This window comes from Choloepus didactylus, chromosome 17, assembly GCF_015220235.1.
Source record: "Choloepus didactylus isolate mChoDid1 chromosome 17, mChoDid1.pri, whole genome shotgun sequence".
NCBI lineage: Eukaryota > Metazoa > Chordata > Mammalia > Pilosa > Megalonychidae > Choloepus > Choloepus didactylus.
This window is the reverse complement of record NC_051323.1, coordinates 44,437,764-44,457,412: the sequence shown is the minus strand read 5'-3', so window position 1 is coordinate 44,457,412 and position 19,649 is coordinate 44,437,764. Positions and strand designations below refer to the sequence as shown.

General features: G+C 49.8%; 1 protein-coding gene across 1 annotated transcript in view; it reads right to left on the bottom strand.

The window, feature by feature from the left end:
- Positions 1–19,294, bottom strand: part of KCNK12 (potassium two pore domain channel subfamily K member 12) — a 51,286-nt gene extending 31,992 nt beyond the window's left edge. Inside the window, 2 exon segments of the mRNA XM_037807006.1 lie at positions 18,370–18,718; positions 18,720–19,294. Coding sequence (XP_037662934.1) covers positions 18,370–18,718; positions 18,720–18,761 — 391 coding nt within the window. The 5' untranslated portion in view covers positions 18,762–19,294.
- Between the last annotated feature and the right edge of the window lie 355 nt (positions 19,295–19,649).

Here is a 19,649-nt window from a genome sequence, read left to right as displayed (position 1 = left end):
GGGGGATTGGTTAGAAAAGATTGATTTAGTTGCTGCAGTGGGAGATGATGGTGGTGGTTGGATTAGGCTGGTGGTGATAGACACAGGGGCAAGTGGATAGAATGAGAATATATTTTGCAGATGTGGCTGATAGGATTTGGTGATGGATTGAAAATGGAAGTTTAGGGAGAAAGGAATCAGGACACCTCCTCAGTGTTGTTGTCATTTATTGAGTTGAGGAAGACTGGGAGAGAACAGTCAGAAGTGTGGTGGAACAGAAAACAAAGAGTTCTGGTTTGGTCTTTGTAAGTTTTGCTACACATGAGACATCCACATGCAGGTGGATATTAAGAAGCTTTGTGTCACTCATCTGGGAGGCTTTAGCACACAGATGGTGTTTACAGGCATGCAGTGAAATGGCATCACCTGGAGAGAGAGTACAGAGGAGAGTGCAGGTGGGGAGGTCTGAGGACCGAGATGAGAGATCACAGCAACGATGGAGAAGAACAGCCAGTGGGAAACAGGGACATCTTGGCGTCTTTTTGGGATTGAATCGTGTCCCCCACAAAAGGCACATTCAGGTCCCAACTCCTGGCCCTGTGGGTGCGGACCCATTGTAAATAGGACCTTTGAAGACGTTACTTCAGTTAAGATGTGGCCTGAGTCAGGTTGGGCTTTCATCCAGATTTCTGGAGTCCTTTATAAGCGGAAGGAAAGTCAGATGGAGAGACGCCACAGGGAGCAGCCGGAAGCTGAAAGTCAATGGAACCCAGAAAAGAAAAAAGAAGGCGCCGCCATATGCATTTCCATGTGACGAAAAGCCAAGGAACCCTAACATTTGACAGCCAGGCGGAGGATAAACAACCCTGGGAAGAAGCAAGCCTTCTAGACTTTAAAACCATGAGCCAATAAATTCATTGTTTAAGACAGTCCATTATATGGTATTTGTTTTAGCAGCCAGGAAACTAAAACAGGGTCCCAGAAGTCAAGAGAAGAGAGGATAAACATTCAGAAATGATGAATAAGAGGAGGACAGAGAAGTAATCGCTGGATTTATAAGAAAGAGGTCACTGGGGACCTTAGAAGAGCAGGTTCACTGGAAAGGAGGGACTGCATTCCTGACTGATGTGGTTCTAGGAGAACAGGAGGTGAGGAAAGAAGACTGTGAACTACCATTTTGAGAAGTTTCCTATAACAGGGATCAGAGAAATAGGGAAGGGGCTGGAGGGCAATGTGGGAGTCAAGGGAGGGGCCCCTTAAGGAGAAAGGAGAGCATGCGTGTCCACTGATGGAGTGTAAATTGGTGACGCATGGGGGTGGGTAATGGCAGGAGCAGAGTCCTTGAGAAAGCAGAGGGGAGGGGACACATCTACTGGAATAGGAGAGAAGGCAGCTGCCCATGGTGGGTAGATTTGGGGCGTGAAGATAAGGGAGTCCTTGTCCCATTACTTTTCTCCATGAAGGAGAGGAAAGGTTAGCAGAGAGTGAGGATGTGGGAGGACCAGAGGGGCAAAGAGAGAGGATAAGCTGTGAATTAACACAGTCGGACGTGTAGTTGGATGGCCTGCCAGTGTGCAGTGTCCACCTAATACTCAGGGTCAGTAATTTCAGGTTGGATTAGTCAGCGTCACTGCATGTTTTTCTCCAGCCATGTTCAGCTGACTGGGTGCAAGTGAGGAACAGGTGGAAAGCTGGCTGGCATTTCAGTGGTGGTAGAGTGGGGATAGAGGTACAACCCACAGAGAGAGAAGGGCAGCGGACTTAAGGGTTCTTGCAAACTGAGTGTATCTAAGCTGGATTAGAAAAGAAGTCAGGGTCCAGAGGAGATGGCGCAAGTGTTTATGGGCTGCCAGTCTTGAGGTCAAAGGACTTTTGTCCTCTGGGGGCAAGAGGGTGAGAGCTGGAGGGGTGGGAAGTGGCCGTTAGAAAGTGAGATGTTTAATAACAAGGACTCTGGTGGAACAGAGTGACTGGCTAGAGTGTGATGGAGCAAAACATTGTCATGGATGAGATGGTGGAGGGTCTTAGATGAGTCATCCAAGAATGGAGACTGAGGAGGAACGCAGTGAGCTGAACGACTTCAGTGTGTATGCAGAAGACTGGAAGATGACAGGAATCTCAGGCTGGTGAATGACAGAGCTGAGAGTCAAACCCAGGACCAGGATGCTCAGCACTTTGTCGCATAATCATTATATCTTGCTACAGATTGTCTCTTGGAGAGACAGATTTCTTCTTTCTTAAAATGGAGACGCAAACAATGCCTACTTCACCTGGCTGAACAATGCACATCAGGAGCTTGTGAGGTGTACGTTAGCTAGACGCCACTCCACTGGATTCCTCCAAGGGGCCCGCCTGCCTCCTGGCTCCTCTGAACAACTGTGCCAGGGCAGGGTGTTCCACCCACTGCAGCTTCTGTAGCCACTTTTCTCAATTGTCCATTGGACCATGTGTGCTATTCACTACTTTGACCATAATCAGCCTCATTGCGTGAGTGTGAAAATGCCAGGAAGGTGGCGTTTTTGCAGCTGCTGGGTTCCTACAACACTGGTTGCCTAGGACATCCCACTTTAAATGCACTGGATTACAGAGCTCCCAGTGAATCCCTTCAAAAACTGAAGCTTTCTTTCACAAATAAACTGTAAGGGGGGATTTTCATATTTTACTTTTTCTTAAACTGGTGCCTAGGTGGAGTTGAGAATATTGGAAAGGGCCTTTCATTCAAATTTTCATTCATTCCACAAATATTTCTGGAGCCTCTCACAAGTGCCATGCAGTGTGCCAGGCACCGGGGATATAACAGGGAACAGAAGAGACAGGGACTCTCCCTTCCGGGGACCCAGAGGCTGGCAAGGGAGGTAGACGCTAAACAGTCACACAAATCATTGCATGCCCATGTGAGGAGAGGCATGGGGAATGGCGAGTGGAGGGTGCTAGGAGGGCCAGGCCCTGTAGTCCCACGTTGGCCTGACAGACAGGGTCCTCTTCCCTGTCTGCACCCAATTTAGAATAGAAGCCAGCAATCAAAAACTGCACCAGCCTCCAAAGTGCACCTGGCCCCCACATGACATGCCAACAAACTCAACATGGGCAGTTTAAAACCAGCCCATCCCTCTTGGACTTGGGCTGTCCCTGCAGCATTTCTGGCAGGTCCTGGTGTTAGCAGCAAAGCACATTCACCCTAGGCACTCAGAATTCAGGATGCTTGGCAGTGGGGAATGAGATAGCTGCCATTTGGAAAGGATTAGGGAAAAGTCACGTGGAGAGCCACCTGGGGTTTGTGTTTATCTCAACTATAACTTTCCAGAAAGCTGCAACACCTAATTCCAACAGAAGCGTTTCCAAATATTGTTGGAGGCATTGTGATGATGCTGGGCTTTCTTGGGTGGAGTGTGCTTTCCTGGTTTGTGGATTTGCATTCAGTTGTTGATAAACTTCTGTCCAATTTGTGAACCAACATCTGGTTTTTAAGGGGTTTGTCAGCAGGTGAGGGGAGAAGGTGGAATTGCTGGACTGAGGGGTAGAATTCAGTGGGGCCTGCTTATGCCTCAGCGATGCAGCCAAGTCGAGCTGAGGAATCTGGGTCATGAAGTCAGGCTTCCCTGGTTCGAGATGGACTCTTTCCCCTCCTGCTTCCCCCAGGGGTCACAGGTCAGTGAGCTGGAAGCCAAGGCTCCATGCAACTTATTTGGCTCCACTCCAAGGATTCTGGCTCTGCCAGGCATCCTTACTTCTGCTGAGCCCCAGGCAGGGTCAGGATGAGAACCCAGATGAGTCATGCAGCAACAGAGACAGCATTTTCTGCCAGGGGAGCCCCGGGCAGAACGAGCTGGCAGCTCTGCTGTACACCTTACCAGCTGCTGAGAGCTGCCTAAAGCGATGGCCCCAGCAGAGGGGCCAGTGCACAGCAGACTCTCTGGTTCTGGGGCAGGGGGGTGAGGGTGGGGGGCACCCTGGGAGGTTTCTGCAGTCTGCCCTGGGCTTTTGGGTCATTCCAGTTCTTTGGTCTCCAGCAGTCCAGTGTTTTTAAGCAGTCGCTCACTCATTCACTCCATCCGCTCAACACGTGTCAATTAGTCACCTACTTGTGCCAAGCATCATGCTCCATGATTTACAGAAATTAGCTCTTTGCTTTAATTATCTCCATCTGCAGACACAGTGCCCACTTCAGAGGAGTGCCATTGTTGATATTGTTGCTATTATCATTATTAATTGTAGCAGTGCCAAGCACTGCTAAGACATAGCTCACCTGGAGAAAGAAGGAAACTAATATTTAGTGCACACCTATGATGTCCTAGGACCTGTGCCAGATTTTGACACACGTTATCCCATTTAACAGGGGCTTACATTATAGCTGGGGAAACTGGCATAGAAACAAACTATTATGACATGTCTGGGGGGCAGTAGGAGGAACTTCATAGGTCCCACTCTAGTGGCAGCATTTGAACCGAGCCTTGAAGACCAAGTCCATCTGGTAGAGAGTCAGGAGAAAGGGAAGGGCACTCCAGCTGGAGAAAACAGCATAAGCACTGGCCTGGAGTGGGTGGTGGGATGGGATGGGGTAGGGGAAGGAGAAGGGGAAGGGTCATGACCAGCAGTTAAGGGTCGCTAGAGTAGGGTACACTGGCCAGTGCTTGGTTTTATGCATTCTCCCAGTGTCTGGGCAGGTTTTCCCCTAGGACATGCCCTTGGGCAGAGCTTTCTGCAAATCAGCAGGACCCAGGGAGGCCGCATCCTGAGCTGGCTGTGTCCCCAGACTTTCCTTGCTGGTTGGCCTTGAGCACACTTTCTGGCTATTTGGTTTTCTGTCCCTGTCTTTCTCTGTCTGCTGCTGGGAGATTTCAGGTCATAGGGTCTGCTTCCTGACCTGAAATCTCCAATGCTTATGAGAGGCAAGGCTCTTGGTGCATGCATATGGGCCCCTACACAAGCTCTGGTGAGTCCCTCGTGAAGCACCATGCTCATTTACCCCCTCACCTGCTTGCCAGCCTCCCTCACAGAGAGGTGTTTGGTTGTGAAGGATGGAAAACAGGCAGCCCACAGTTCAGGGTAGCCATTGGAGCTGAAAGGAGTACAGCACAACCAAATCCCAGAGTCCCTGTGATGGTTAATTCCATGTATCAAGCTGGCTAGGTTATGGTGGCCAGTTGTTTAGTCAAGCAAGCACTGGCCTGATAGTTACTGTGAGGGTATTTTGTACATGGATTTATATCTATGGATAGTTGATTGCATCTATTTGCTGATTGCATTTGCAGCCAACAAAGAGACTGTCCTCAGCAATGAGAGGACTAGCTTCATTTAATCAGTTGGAGGTGTTAAAGGCAGAACTGAGGATTTTTTAGCAGTCAGAAGGAAGAATTTCCATCTCTACTTCTGCCAATCATCATCTCCTGGGGATTACCATCATCTTCATTGGATTTCCCAACTTATGGCTTCTCCTGGGTTCAACATTACCATTGAGTTCCCAACTTGTGGCCTGCCCTATGGAATTCAAACTTGCCAATCCCCATGACTGCATGAGCCAATTCATAAAATATGTCTCTGAATATTTACAAACACACATATGTACACACACACACACACACACACACACACACACACACACACAAATACCTATGTCCCATCTTAGAGAACTCATACAGATTTTGGTACCAAGAGTTGTTCTTGAGAAACAATCTTAAGGATGAGATTTCTGGGTTAGTTCTGGGGTTTTAGGAATTGGTTCTCTAGCCTGATTAGATTAAAAGGCACTAATGACTATTTCCAATTATCAAGAGGGCACTGATAGTTCATGGTAATGGAGATATGCAAAATATCGCCATTGGATACTGCTACTCAAATGCTTGTAAGAGGCAAGGATCTGGGTGACAGTGTTTTTGATAACTTAACAGATTTGTGGAGTTAAAAAGTATAATGATGTTGGTTGGTTGTTCCTAAATATGCTGGATAAAGTTAGAAGAAAGGATGATTTCAGGGCTTCACTGTCCCAGCTCAAGTGCCACATGAAGGACATGAAAGTTTCTATGTGTACCCTGAAAAAAAACTCTTATTTCTTGTAACCGCAGACTTGACATTTCTGAAAACCAGAGGCCGAGTCTCATTGTGCCAGTGGATGAATTACAACACAAATTGAATTCCCAACCTTGCAGGGTGTCTGCTGTTAAAGTGAGGGCATAGGTTGGGAAGGAATGGGATCCTGAAAATTGGAATGGGTACATGTGGGCTGATAATGATGACACTGGGGACACTGAACCCCTAGATTCTGCTGAGTCTTCTTTGCCAGATAAACCTATAACTGTCTACCCAGAGAAATCAGCCACCCCGCCTCCTTCTGAAGAGATTAACCCTGCTATGCCTAATAAACCTGTAAATGCCTTCCCTGAAGAAATAGCCCTCTCACCTCCACTTCTGTTTTACCAGAAGAAACTGTAATGAAATGCCTTGTGTTGGCTTGCAAGAAATTGCAGATTCCTCTCCTGACACACTTCCACCACCCCTCTTTTCTTCCAGACTTAGAACTAGACTGAAGTCCCAACAGGCCCCAAAAGGTGAGGTACAAAGTGCGACCTGTGAGGCAGTGCACTACACTCCAAAAAACGGCATGACTTCCCTGATTTATATAGACAGAAATCATGGATATATGTGTAGAAATGGATATTAAGAGTGTGGGATAATGGCAGAAGAAACATAAAGTTGGATAAGGATGAATTTATTGATACGGGCTCACTAAGCAGAGATTCTAGACTTAGTGTTGTAGCTCGAGGGGTTAGAAAGGTCTCTTACAGTTTGTTAGGTGGTTGGCTAAACATGGACCAAATGACGACCTGCATTAACTGAAGTTGAAATGCCAAAACTGCCCTGGTATAATGCAGAGGAGGGGATCCAATTAGAGAGATTAGAAAGTTAGAGTAGATTTATCATGGAAGACTTGCTCATCCACTCAGGAATGTCTGGAGGACACACCTTTCACCACGACTGTGAGGAATACATTTGTGACAGCAGCTCCTTCATCCCTGAAGAGCTCTGTGGTTGTGTTCTGTGTAGGTGAGATGTTACTGTGGGAATTGCTGCCACTAAACCTGAGGATGATCAGATCTCGGGTTGGCAGGAGCCAAGTAGTGGCACTTAATTGCCAAAGATTAGGTGGGTGTGGCTACCATAATGGACAGCAATAGTCCCTTATATTGGTGACATTATGCTGATTGGACCTAGTGAGCAAGAAATAGCAACTATTCGAGACTTCTTGGTAAGGCATGTGCATGTCAGAGGATAGAAGATAAATCCAATGAAAATTCAGGGACACTCCACCTCAGTGAAACTTCTAGGCATCTAGTGGTGTGGGGCATATTGAGATATCCTTTCTTAGGTGAAAGATAAGCTGCCACATCTGGCCCCTCCGACAACTAAAAAAGGCACAAGGCCTAAATGGCTCTGGATTTTAGAGGCAACATATTCCTCATTTGGGTGTGCTACTCTGGTCCATTTGCTGAATGACCCTGAAAGCTGCTAATTTTGAGAGGGGACCAGAACAAAAGGAGGCTCTGTGATAGGTCCAGGCTGCTCTGCAAGCTGCTCTGCCGATTGGGCCATATGATCCAGCAGATTCAATGGCGTTGGAAGTATCAGTGGCAAACAGAGATGCTGTTTGGAGCCTTTGGCAGGTCTCTATATGTGAATCATAGCACACACCCTTAGGCTTTTGGAGAAAAGCCCTGCTATCTTCTGCAGATAACTGCTTTCCTTTCAAGAAACAGCTTTTGTCCTGCTACTGGGCCTTAGTAGAGATGTTCGACTATGGGTCACCAAGTTACCATGAGACCTGAGTTGCCTACAGTGAACTGGTATTACCTGACCCACAACACATAAAGTTGAATATGCACAGCAGCACTCCATCATCATTTGGAAGTGATATATAGGAGACTGGGCTGAATCAGGCCTTGAAGGCACCAGTAAGTTATGTGAGGAAGTGGACCAAATGCCCATGGCCCCCACTCCTGCTACGTTATCTACTCTTTCTCAGCCTGCAGCTATGACCTCTTGTGGAGTTCCTTATAATTAGTTGGCAGAGTAAGAGAACACCTAGTTCTGCATGATATACAGGTACCACCTGAAAGTGGGCGGCTGCAGCACCACAGCCCCTTTCTGGGACATCCTTGAAGGGAAATCTTCCTAGAAGGCAGAACTTTGAGCACTGCACCTGGTTGTTCAGTTTGCTTGGGAGGAAAAATGGCTAGAGGTGTGTTTGTATATCAATTTGTGGGCTGTGACCAGTGGATTTGCTGGATGGTCAGGGACTTGGAAGGAACATGATTGGAAAATTGGTGACAAAGAGGTCTGGGGGAGAGATATGTTGATAGGCCAAAAAACATATATGTTGATAGGCTCACATGAATGCTCACCAGAGGTTGTCTTTGGCAGAGGACGAATTTAATAATCAAGTGGATAGGATGATCGATTCTATGGATACCAGGTGGCCTCTTTCCTCAGCCACTGCTGTCACTGTCCAATGGGCTCATGAACAAAGTGGCCACGATGGTAGGGATGGAGGTTATGCATGGACTCAGCAACAATGACTTCCTCTCAACACAGCCAACCTGGCTATAGCCACGGCTGAGTGCCCAATTGCTCCGTCTGCCAGAAGAAGAAACCAATGCTTCGTCCCCAATATGGCACCATTCTCCACGGTGATTAGCTTGATACCTGGTGGTAGGTTGATTACACTAGGCCACTTCTATCATGGAAGGGGCAGCATTTTGTTCTTACTGGAACAGACACATACTCTGGAAATGGATCTGCCTTCCCTGAATGCAATGCTTCTGCCCAAACGACCATCCGTGGACTTACAGAATACCTTATCCTCCATCATGGTATTCCACACAGAATTGCTTCTGATCAATGTTCTGATCAAGGAACCCACTTCATAGCAAATGAAATGTGGGAATGGGCACATCCTTGTGGAATTCACTGGTCTTACCATGTTTCCTGTTATCCTGAAGGAGCTGGATTGATGGAACACTCAATTACAGTGCCATCTGAGGTGCAGTACTTTAGAGGCTGGAACATTGTTCTCCAGGAGGCTGCATGTGCTCTTAATCAGTGTCCATTCCGTGTGCTGTTTCTCCCATAGCCAGGATGCATGGGGCCTGAAATCAAGGGGTGGAAGTGGGAGTGGCACCACTCACTATTACCTCTGCTGATCCACTGGAAAATTTTTTGCTTTCTGTCCCTATGATCTTATACTGCTCTAGAGATCTTAGTTCCAAAAAGAGGAACGCTTCCAACCAGAGACACAACAATGATGCCATTGAACTAGGGGTTAAGATTGCCACACAGCCACTGAATGAAGTGGCAAAGGGGGACCCTTCAGGAATGAAGGTCTGGGTCACCCCACCAGGCAAAGAACCATGAGCAGCAGAGGCACTTGCTGGAGATAGAATGTGGAAGGAGTAGTGGAAGGTAGTTATAAATGCAAGCTACATCCATGTGACCAGTTGCAGAAATGAGGACTGTGATGGCTATGAGGATTTCTTCTTTGTTTTGTTACGAATGTCTGTATGTATTATCTCCTAATTGTATAACATAAATTGTATTTACTTTATATGATAGTATTTAAGTTACAGGATATCAAGTTTAAGGGTGAATATTACCCAGTGACTTGCATCATCTTCTGGGGAAAGGGTTAGTGCTTTTCTGGTTGTATTCAGGACAGGAGGCCTCTATCAGGAATGGGGCCCCTGCGCTTTCTCCAGCCCTCGGGGGAGCTGTGGTTAGCCCGGAGGGGAAGGGTGCAGGGGAATGCCTGGGCCTGGGGCCGAGGGCCTGGAGCAGCACCTTGGCTTCCACCACAACCACAGTGGGGCTCTTTGCTGCAGGGCCACCCACCAGTCCCAACATGGCATCCTCAGAGAAGAGCAGCGGGGCCTGGTCCCAGCTCCACTGGCTCCCCTGCTGGCCGCAGCTCTGCTGGGAAATGAGGAGGGTGTGCAGGGCTGTGCTTCTCTTCCCCGTGTCCCTCTCGGCACTGGCCTGGGCACTGCTTTCAAGCAGAGAAACACTGAGCACACTGGTCCAACTGCTCAATCACTATGCAGTCATTTGCCAAATGTGTTACTTTAAAAAGATGAGAAACCATCACCCGGGTGAGGCATTTGTAGTTGAAATCCAAAGAAAATACATTTTAAAAAGCATCCCCACCCCCAGCTAGTTATGTAACAGCGTAGGACAGTGACAGCCCAAGAGATGGTGGCCAATGAGAGCACCGCAGATGCTCCAGTGCAAGGTGGCTGGGGACCATGCCCAGGGCAGCGTGGTTGGGTGAGCCTCAGGGGTGAGCAGTGCCTTGTCCCCCTCCAGCACCAGGAGGCAGCATGGGCGCCAACAGCGTCTGCCCAACTCTGGGAGGCTGATGCTTAGTGAGGGCTCCTGGTGCCCCAGGCACAGCTGTAACCTGTGAGTTCATTCAGTCCCTAAAGCAACCCCTGTGGGAGGGACCATCATTAGACTCCTTTTACAGGGGAGGAAACTGAGGCACAGAGAAGTACACCAGCTCCACCAGGAGCACAGGGCTTGTAAGTGGCAGAAGCAGGATTGGAACCCAGGCAGGCAGGCCGCGGAGCTGGTGTGTCCAGATGGCATGGGAGGACTGAGCAAATGGCCTTCCCAGGCCTGAGAACACCACAGCCAGAAGGGACCCAAGTGACTCATGGTACCTCCTCCATCAGGAATGGAGAAACGGAGGCACAGGGTGGTGACATGGCCTGCCCAAAGCCATGCAGCCAGGGGGAGGTAGAGCTGGGTCTGGGCTTTAATGCCCACCCCATGCTTCCCCACACCCTTACTACTTCCGGTGTGGTCTGTGGACCATCAACAGGGACAGAATCTCAGGCCCACCCCAGACCTGCTGAACGGAACCCTGCCTGGTAACAAGAGCCCGAGGTATTGGCAAGCACATTAGAGTTTAAGCAGCACTGCTCTGTGCTACCTTGCCCCCCTATTCTCCAATATCTGTTACTGTGGCTATAAAGACACTGTATCCAGGCATTGTAAAACTTAAAGTTAGAGGATTCTGGATGCTCCATCCCTGGGTCACCTGGAGGATGAGTCCTCTGGGATCTGGGGATGCAGACAGCACAGGTCCCAGAGCTCGATCCTTCACAGAACCCAACACAACAGTCACCTCTGACCTGTAGTGAGTTGGGATCTTAGCCTCAAGCTAGGGGGTTTCCAATGCCCAGGGAAGAGGTGATCCTCACAGACAGGGTCCAGAGTCATCCTCCACCATAGCCACTGGCTGCTTAGAGAGGAGACCTAGATTCCACTAAGAAAGAACCGGACCTGGCAGAACTTCTTGAAGCCAGAGGCTTATAGACAGCAGAGGTGGTAGCCAAGGACTCGCTTGGGGTGGGGTAGAGGGGCTTCAGTTACTCCTTTGCTCTCCACCAACAGACACCTCCCCTGTATGATCATATGGCTTTCCTTAATCCCGTGGAAAGTGCTTGTCTCCCATAGTTTCAAGGCCCTGCACTGCCCCCCACCAGCTTGTTCCCCTTGAGCCCCCTACATGGAAATCCGCCACTGCCCAGAGTGAGGGTCTGAGGCTGAGACCACCTTGTGTACCCAACTCAGGCTCATACACACCTTCTGGATTCCTGGCTGGTGGCCCATGTCCTAGCTCTGGATCCTGGAAAAGTCAGTGGAGCTGGGCCGAGATGAGGGGAGGGCCAGTGGCTTGGGGAAGACTTTAGGAGCAGGGGATGATCACAAGTTGTGAACATACTGATGGTCTTGTGCTCCCTCTCTCAGCTGCTCTGAATCTGAGGCAGCCAAGCAGATGCAAGGGGGCCCCACTTGTTTGACGGGGTAAGACAGCTCCTGAAACACTGTCTTCAAACATGGACCTAATGCTCCCTGCCACTGCCTTCAGATCAAGCAGGGTTTTTACATGAAGGACACCGCCAAGTCACTCTGCTTACTTTGCTGCTCTTCAGATGCCCTCATCCTGCCCTCTACCAGACCTTCTCCTTTCTCCTTTAAACACAGCTTAGCACTCACTCCTACTGGGAAGCCTCGGTGTCTGCTCAGGAGGACCATGGCTGGGTCTGGATCCGTACTTGTCCCACTGTTGGGGCAGTGGGTGTGTGTGTGTGCGTGTGCGCGCCGGAGAGCAACAGCAAAAGAGAGAGAGAGAGGCCGGCAGAAAGACACTCACATGTCTGAAGTATTCAAGAAACTCCCCCAGGGCAGGGGGAGAGCTCAAGCCCCGAGGTCAAGGAACTTAGAATTCACACAGGGAGGAAGAGAAGAAGAGCTCGTTTGGGTGAGCCTCCAGCTCTCAGCTAATGGCCCTCAGAGTTGGTGTGTGATCTTGGGCAAACTCCGATTCCCCCAAAAATCTCTGAACCTCGGGTTCCCCTTGTGGAAAACGAGGAATGTGGCTAAATGAGTCCCCTTTAGGTTGATCTTGGAGAAGTTCTTGAGTTCCTCGGAGAAGCCTTTGGACAGTGGGGCATCTAAGGAGCAGGTGTCAGGCCCTCACCAGTTAGAGCAGTTTTACTGCTGACTTTTCTATAATGGGCTGCATATTAGCTTTTGTTGACAAAAGGTTCTTAATGCTTGAGGAAAGTTCTAGATTTTTATGGTGTTACTCAGCTGGAATATTTTAGGGGTGTACCTCTGCTCAGTTTGGTGTAATTCTGGCTGTCTCAGGGTGGGGACCTTGGCCGTGGGACAAATGGAAAAATATTCTCCCTCACCTGGCCTGGCCCAGTTGTAGCAGATAATCTCCTGGAGCCCAGGGGATAGGAGAGAAGGTTCAGGGATCCTTCTTGCCTCAGTCTTTGATGGTCTGACAGCTGCTCCCATCTGTTTTAGTTCCTGCCCTTCTGTACTCACCCAAAACTTCCCAAGAAGCAGCTGTCATTAAAGAAAGGGACACTAAGACATTGACGCTCCAGTCTCTACAGGAGGCAGCTCAGGCCCTGGGAATGAGTACAATCCTGGAGAAAACCAAGCGGATTTGTGACCCATTTCCATGGAGCAATTAGCTGGACAACTGTCAAATCTCTCCTAGGCTTCCTAGAGGCATAGTCTCAGCTCGGGAGACATCCAAAAGTCCCTCACTCCAAAGGGCTTGGCCACAGGAGCCATACAGACAGCTGTGTCCATGTGCAATTTCACCGCTGAGAGTTCATCCCAAGGAAATAATACAGAAGAAGGGAAAAGCCATTGCGTAAAGATGCTCACTGTGGCTTTACTCAAAATGGCCCAAGATGGGAACCACCAAGCTGCCCAGTGATAGGGGTAGTAAATAATATAAGATCAACTAGATGGAGTATGATGCACCTGCTTAAATAAGTATGTGACGGCTGTGTGGAAACAAGGAAATGCTAATAAGAGGGACGTGGCTCAGCACACATCAGTTGGTTCCCTTTCCTTTCCCTACAAAGCGGAATGACAACTGTGGGGGAACCTGCAGAAAGGAAGAGTTGTGTTAGGGCAGTGATAGTATGAGCGATTAGTTCTCTTATTCATTCAGTAAATAATCACTGAGTGTTTACTATGTGCTGGGTGCCAAGGCTAGAGCAGTGAACGAGAGATGTATTTTCTGCTCTCCATCTAGAGCTTCAAATCTAATGATGTCTTTTTCTAAATGTCCTTCAAAGTTGTCATAGCATCATTTTCTCAATAAAAAATAGGCGAAGAGAAAAATAAGCGAGAAAAAGTGCTCCTCTTCGGGGTAGCAGATTTCACTTCACCTATGAGAATCTTTCCAGCTGGATTACACACATGTTAGAACAAAACCAGAATGGAAATGTGGTAGTGACATTTCAATCTTATAATGTCTTAGTTTCCTTTGTGGCAAAAACATTAAAAAAAAAAAACAAAAAACCCATGTTTAAAAGAAAGGAAAAGTTAGGACTTGTTACTAATCTTGTGGCTGAATAATTAAGTGTATCTAATTCTGAAAGTAGCAAGCTAAATTATGCAGTGCTAAAAGTGACAACTCTCATACCTACACCATCCCGTCTATAGCTTTATTGCTAAAATACGCTGCCAATGAACCTAATAAAGGGAAGCAAGAGTATTTCTGTTTATATCAAGCTGCCATTTGAGAAAGACTTTAAAATATGTTCTTCCTCCCTATGTGTAAATCTGACAGCAGTTGCATAATTAAAACCCCAATGGAGAGTTCCTTTTAATCTTTTCAAAGTAAACCAATACAACAGCCTTTAGGATGTGAAATGATAGATTAACACTCTTTGGATTGTTCTGAATATCTTTGAGCTGGAGCACTGCCTCCAAGAATATTGTTTAATACCCAAAGAACACAAGCCACTGCCTTTATCTGGTAATCACAGGAGTTGCAGATAACGAGATGCCAAAGGCCACACATGCACCATGATGAGTTAGGCTTGACTTGAATGTTTGTTAAATGGAGCAATGAATAAATGGATGCTTACACATTAAAACAAATTTGATTTCAACCCCCAGGGATTATGTCACGTAGCATAAATGGGAGAAGTAATTACCCAAGATTTCAGTTCAGTGTAAGCAACAAACATTTTAGATCACAAAATGGATTTTCATTTTGCTTTAATTATTCAAGTTGACTTTCTATATTGCCTCAACCATTGCTGAATAATCACTGTGAGTTTCTCCCTGGGTCTGTGCTCTGTGGACACATGTGTGGGTCTAAACAATTATAAACTACCTAGCTCTGGATCTGGGGCCCTGTTCAAGCCCAACATCAGAACAAGTATTCCATTTCATTATGGTGTTCCATTTAACCTTGAGTACACATGGCTACACTTGAACCTTCTTTTGTGTCCCCTTCTACTTTAAGACCCATTCCTGCCCCTTCTTCCCCTCGAGTACACACACACACACACACACACACACACACACACACACACACACACACAAAGAAGGCAGAAGGCAAGCAGCCTCTGTCCTTGACCCAAAGGTGACCAGAATGTCTCCTACTTCTTAGCTCCCCTGTCTCTGACCTTCTTCATACTAGTTCTTGCCTGTACAGCTCTCAAAGTCCTGTCAGATGCTTCTAGCTCCAGACCTGTGAGATTTGTCGGATCCTTCAGGCTTTCTCTGGACTTAATTGGTTGCTAGCATGACCAGTAGACCTAGCCTCCTGCCCAGCTCTGTCCTGATGTCAGATGCACACACACTCATACATACAAACTGGCACACAGCCATTATTAAATACTTCAGCCCCAAACAAGAACATGACCACTAACAACATGCAGGAAATCTGTGGAACATCCACTGCACAACTTGGAATCTGAACCTGGCTGGACCCCTAATTAGCTGCATGACCGTGGACATGTCCTTTATCATTCTGGGGCACACAGGATTGGACCAAAGATCTCTTCTTGCTCTAACCACCTTTAGTGAGGACAGCCAAGATATGCCACCCGTGAACACTGACATCCAGCTTCCCGTGTTGGAATATGCTTTAACCTTTCCACATATAGCATAGGACCTGACACACATGATACATCTCCTTTATGGAATGAATGAAGGAAGGGCTTTCTGTACTAAAGTCTAGATGAATCATTTAGCTGAGTCTACAGAACACAAAAAAAGACATTTCCTATTTAGGCAGTACAGAGAGTTGAACCAAATCGTTTGGGTCCCCTGAATTCTACATTGCTGCATGAACCATATACAGTGTGTTGTCTTCACCGATCAAATAAAACTGAGTACATGCTAATTTTCCTCATCACTGGATGAGGTGGCAGGGAGTCCTGACTGCCCATTTTGGACAGAGCTCTGGCTCCCGTACTGCTGAATTCATAAAAGCGTCAATAATAATAATAATTGTCTCTGAAAACCAAGGGCATTTAAGGGAAAGGAACTTTGTAAGCAGAAGAGAAACTGACATATGTAGGTCTTTACTTAAATCTCATCCAAGTGCATTTTACAAAGAGAAATCTGAAATGACAATTATACTGTTTGGAAATCCAGCAGAACTTATCTGACTGACAGAAATGGTCAGTTTGCACCATTGCCCCAAACCTGCACAGCAGGCAGTTTTTAAACTAGCAGAGAAGAGACCCTTCTACTCATGTGGCTGTTCTGGCACCTAGCAAAGGGCTAGTTCAACCTGAATTCTCCACAGGCTGGTTCTGGGTCCGTGATTTGCACTCCAAGATAAATGTCTCCTTGCAGCAGATACTGGAAGCAGTGTGCTGGGTCATTTGTAACACAGCCACAAGCAGCGGTGTAGCCCTCCTACCCTGTTTGTTGCTGACATCAGAAAATACAAATCAAGAAAGAGAACATAGTTCCTTTCTGCTTGGCTAAAGAACAGCCAATCCTACTGGTAGATTAAAGGCTGGGACATGGAACAGTTTGCCAACACACTAACTTGATTTTGTGCAAAGAGCTGAGGGATGCCTTAAAAGCTGTGACTAGGCTCAGAATTGCTGCCCCCAAAGGGGCACTGAACAAAGGATTGATGGAAACTTGGCAGAGAGGCACAGGGACCACTGGAATGGATCCCTATTTGGATGGACACCCAGCCCGGAGGGGAAGAGGACACTGCCAACAGCTTCCCCTTCGGGCTGTGGGTTCCATTAGAAAGCCACATCACTAGGAGCAAAATACTGTGACTGCTCAATATGTGCACAGGTGAGCCTCTAGGTAGAAGGAAGCAAAAGGGTGTCTTTTTACAGAGGAAGAGCACAAATCAATAACAGGATGTGAAGGCATGATGTCATCCTCCAGGACTAAACATTCTTAGTACTTTTAAAGCACTTAAAAAAAGTCTAGTTGCTATAGCAACTTGATGCAGTTCCTAAAAGGGGATTTTTTTGAGGGGGTCATTTTATATCTTTAATCACCATAACAACATGATATAACTTTTAGAGGGTATTTTTATCCAATTTGTATGTGCCTTGGGCTTGGGCCATATTTGCCTTTTCTATTTAAAATAATCAGATCAAGCATGACACATGAATAATCCTTGAAGGAAAGGAAGCCCTTTCGTAGACCATGCACACACACTTGGAGAGCCACCTCTGGCTGCTCATATCCTGCACGTGGCTGCAGCTTTTCTCCCACCTCCAAGCAGCCATCTGCGGTGGCCTTCATTGTCAGTCAATCCGTGCCCTTATCTCTGAGCTGGCCACCAAACCACCCCAGAACCCACCCCTGGAGGGCATGTCCATGAAATCCCTCTCTTTTCAGCCCAGCAAACCCAGTCCCCTCCTCTAAAACTGTACCACTGGGAGACAGTGCCTTGGGGTGACTAGAAGTGTGGCCGGCCAAGGACAGTCTCCCACCCTGGGACTCAGGCAGGAGCTGGGGAGACACACATGGAGTCTCTCCGAAGTGGAAACCATGTATTTCCTCTCTGTCCTGCACAGGTGCATGATTGGGGAGGAAGAGTGCGTTTCACATGACACCCAGGGCCCAGGGAAGGAGCAGGGGAGGGAGGAAGGGGTAAGGGAAGAGGAGGTAAGGAGTGAGGTGGGGAGCAGTGGTGGCTCCAGTATCTCTCTACAGGAGGGGCTCAGAAGCAGCAATCTGGTGGAAGAGGAAGGAGCATTTTTTCATAAGGTTGAGAATGTATGAATTGTTCGTACCCAAAATGGGGACAAGGGAATAATAGAAAGTATAGGGGAACTGCTGGTTGGAGAAGGTGGAGAGGAGACGAAGAAAAGGGAAGAGGTCAAGAAATTGGAGGACAGGCTGGTGGGGTGCGGTGAGGTGGGGATCCAGGGAGGCCCAGAGCAACATGGCTGAAGTCCTGCCCTGGGAAGTGTAACCGGCTTTTCCTGGGGGGAGGGGGGAGGAGAAGCGGTTGGAAGGAGACCTAGGGAAAGAGATTGTGGGGGAAGAGTGGTAGCCCTCCCCAGGGAAAAAGACCTAGGGACTAGGTAGAGGAAATTAAAATGACGAGAGTGGAGGGGGAAAAGGCTTTCAAAAAATCATCTAGATGAGGAAACTCAGGCCCGGGGGCGTGGGAAATAGGAAGGAACCAGCAGGCACCTGGCACATATTCTCACAGGTCCTCTTAGAGGAAAAGAGGCTCGCAGAGATTGGGTCATGGAGCTGGCGAATGTTGGAGCGCCGGGGCCCCGGGTCTGCCCCGCTCCAAGATGAGGACTCTTCCCACTGGGCCACCCTGCCAAGCCAGTCAGTGCTGGGCGCGCGCCAGACATGGGCCGCTCCGACCACCTCCCGTGCCGAAATCCAGGAAAGGGGGGGAAGGTGCGGGAGGAGGGGGCGGGCGGAGAAGGCAGAAAAAGACAAAAGTAGGCAAGGGACGTTAGGAAGAGAGACGAGGGACGCGGATCGGGCCGCCAAGCAGGGGAAAGGGAGGGAGGTGAAAGGCGCGAAGAGGAGAGACTGCGCGCCGGGCGCGCGGCTCACCTATGGTCGAGACCACAGTGCCCACGAAGTAGAAGGCTCCGGGGAAGTCCCAGCGCGGGCGCAGCGCGTCGGCTCGGACGCCGGCGGCCAGCGCGGCCTCGTAGTGCCGGAGGAAGGCGCGTAGCTCCGGCTCGGCTACGCCGTGAGCCGCGCTGAAGTTGCGCAGCGTGGCGCTCCAGCGCGCCCGCGCCTCGGCCTCGCCCGGGCTCTCGAGCGCAGAGAAGACTGTGGCACCCGCTACCAGGTAGAGGCCGATGAGCGCCGCCAGCAGCACGAAGCGGCCGGTGTCCTCGTTGAGGTGCGAACGGCGGCAGCAGCAGCAGCAGCAGGAGGGGCGCGGCAGGCGGCGGGCGGCAGCGGCGGGGCGGGGACCGGGGGCTGCGGGAGGACATGGTCCGGAGCTCAGCCCCGGGGCCGGGGCAGCGCTCGCGTCCCGGGCCGCGACATCCCTCCCCGTGGGAGCAGGAGCGTGAGGATGAGGGCCAGAGGTGGCGGTCCCCCGCGGAGCCACTCGCCGCCTCCCCCAGAGCCCGGACGGCCGGGTGCCTCCGCCTGCTCCCCCGCGCTCAGGCCGTACAAGGGTCCGGCGGCCCCGCGGGCGCCCGGGCCGGAGCGCTCCTCTCCGCGCCCCGACGCCTCGTCGGCTCCCGCGGCTCCTCGCCCGCCGCCTTCAGGCGCGGGGCTCCGCAGCTAGGCCCCTGCCGCCCGGTGGCCGGCGTTTGCGAGCCCCCGGGCCTCATACTCCTCTCTAGACAGGCTGCGGGCTGCGGGCTACGGGCGGGGCGGGTTGCGGAGCCCGAGCGCCTAGGACCGGGGCGTAACAGCGGGGCTCGGAGAGAGCCCCCGGGGGCGTCCCATCAGGCGTTCCCGGCTACACGGCTTCTCCACGCAGACTGTGCTGGCCGTCCTGCTTCCGCCCCCGGGGCTGAGCTGGCGGCGTCGGCTTTGGAGCAGCCTCAGAGCCTCGTTGAGTCCGGGGAAGCGCTCCCTTCCCAGCTCGATCAGGAGAGCTGCCCGCCACGGAGAGGCGGAGTCACTGGCGCCCGGGGCGGGGTGTTGGTTGGGGCGGAGTGGGGGGTGGTGAGTAAGGAAGGCAGGAGGGTGGGGAGCTGGGCTGCTGGCGATGCCTCCCGGTCGTTTCGGTGGCACAAATGCAGGGTACTGGAACGGATGTCTGGACTGCGGTGCAGGCTTCCACTCCTCCGGGGAACCCCTTCAGGCCGTCTCCTGCTTTTGGCTCCGAAATTCCACCCTGATCTCCAAGCCGCAGCCAAACTTTA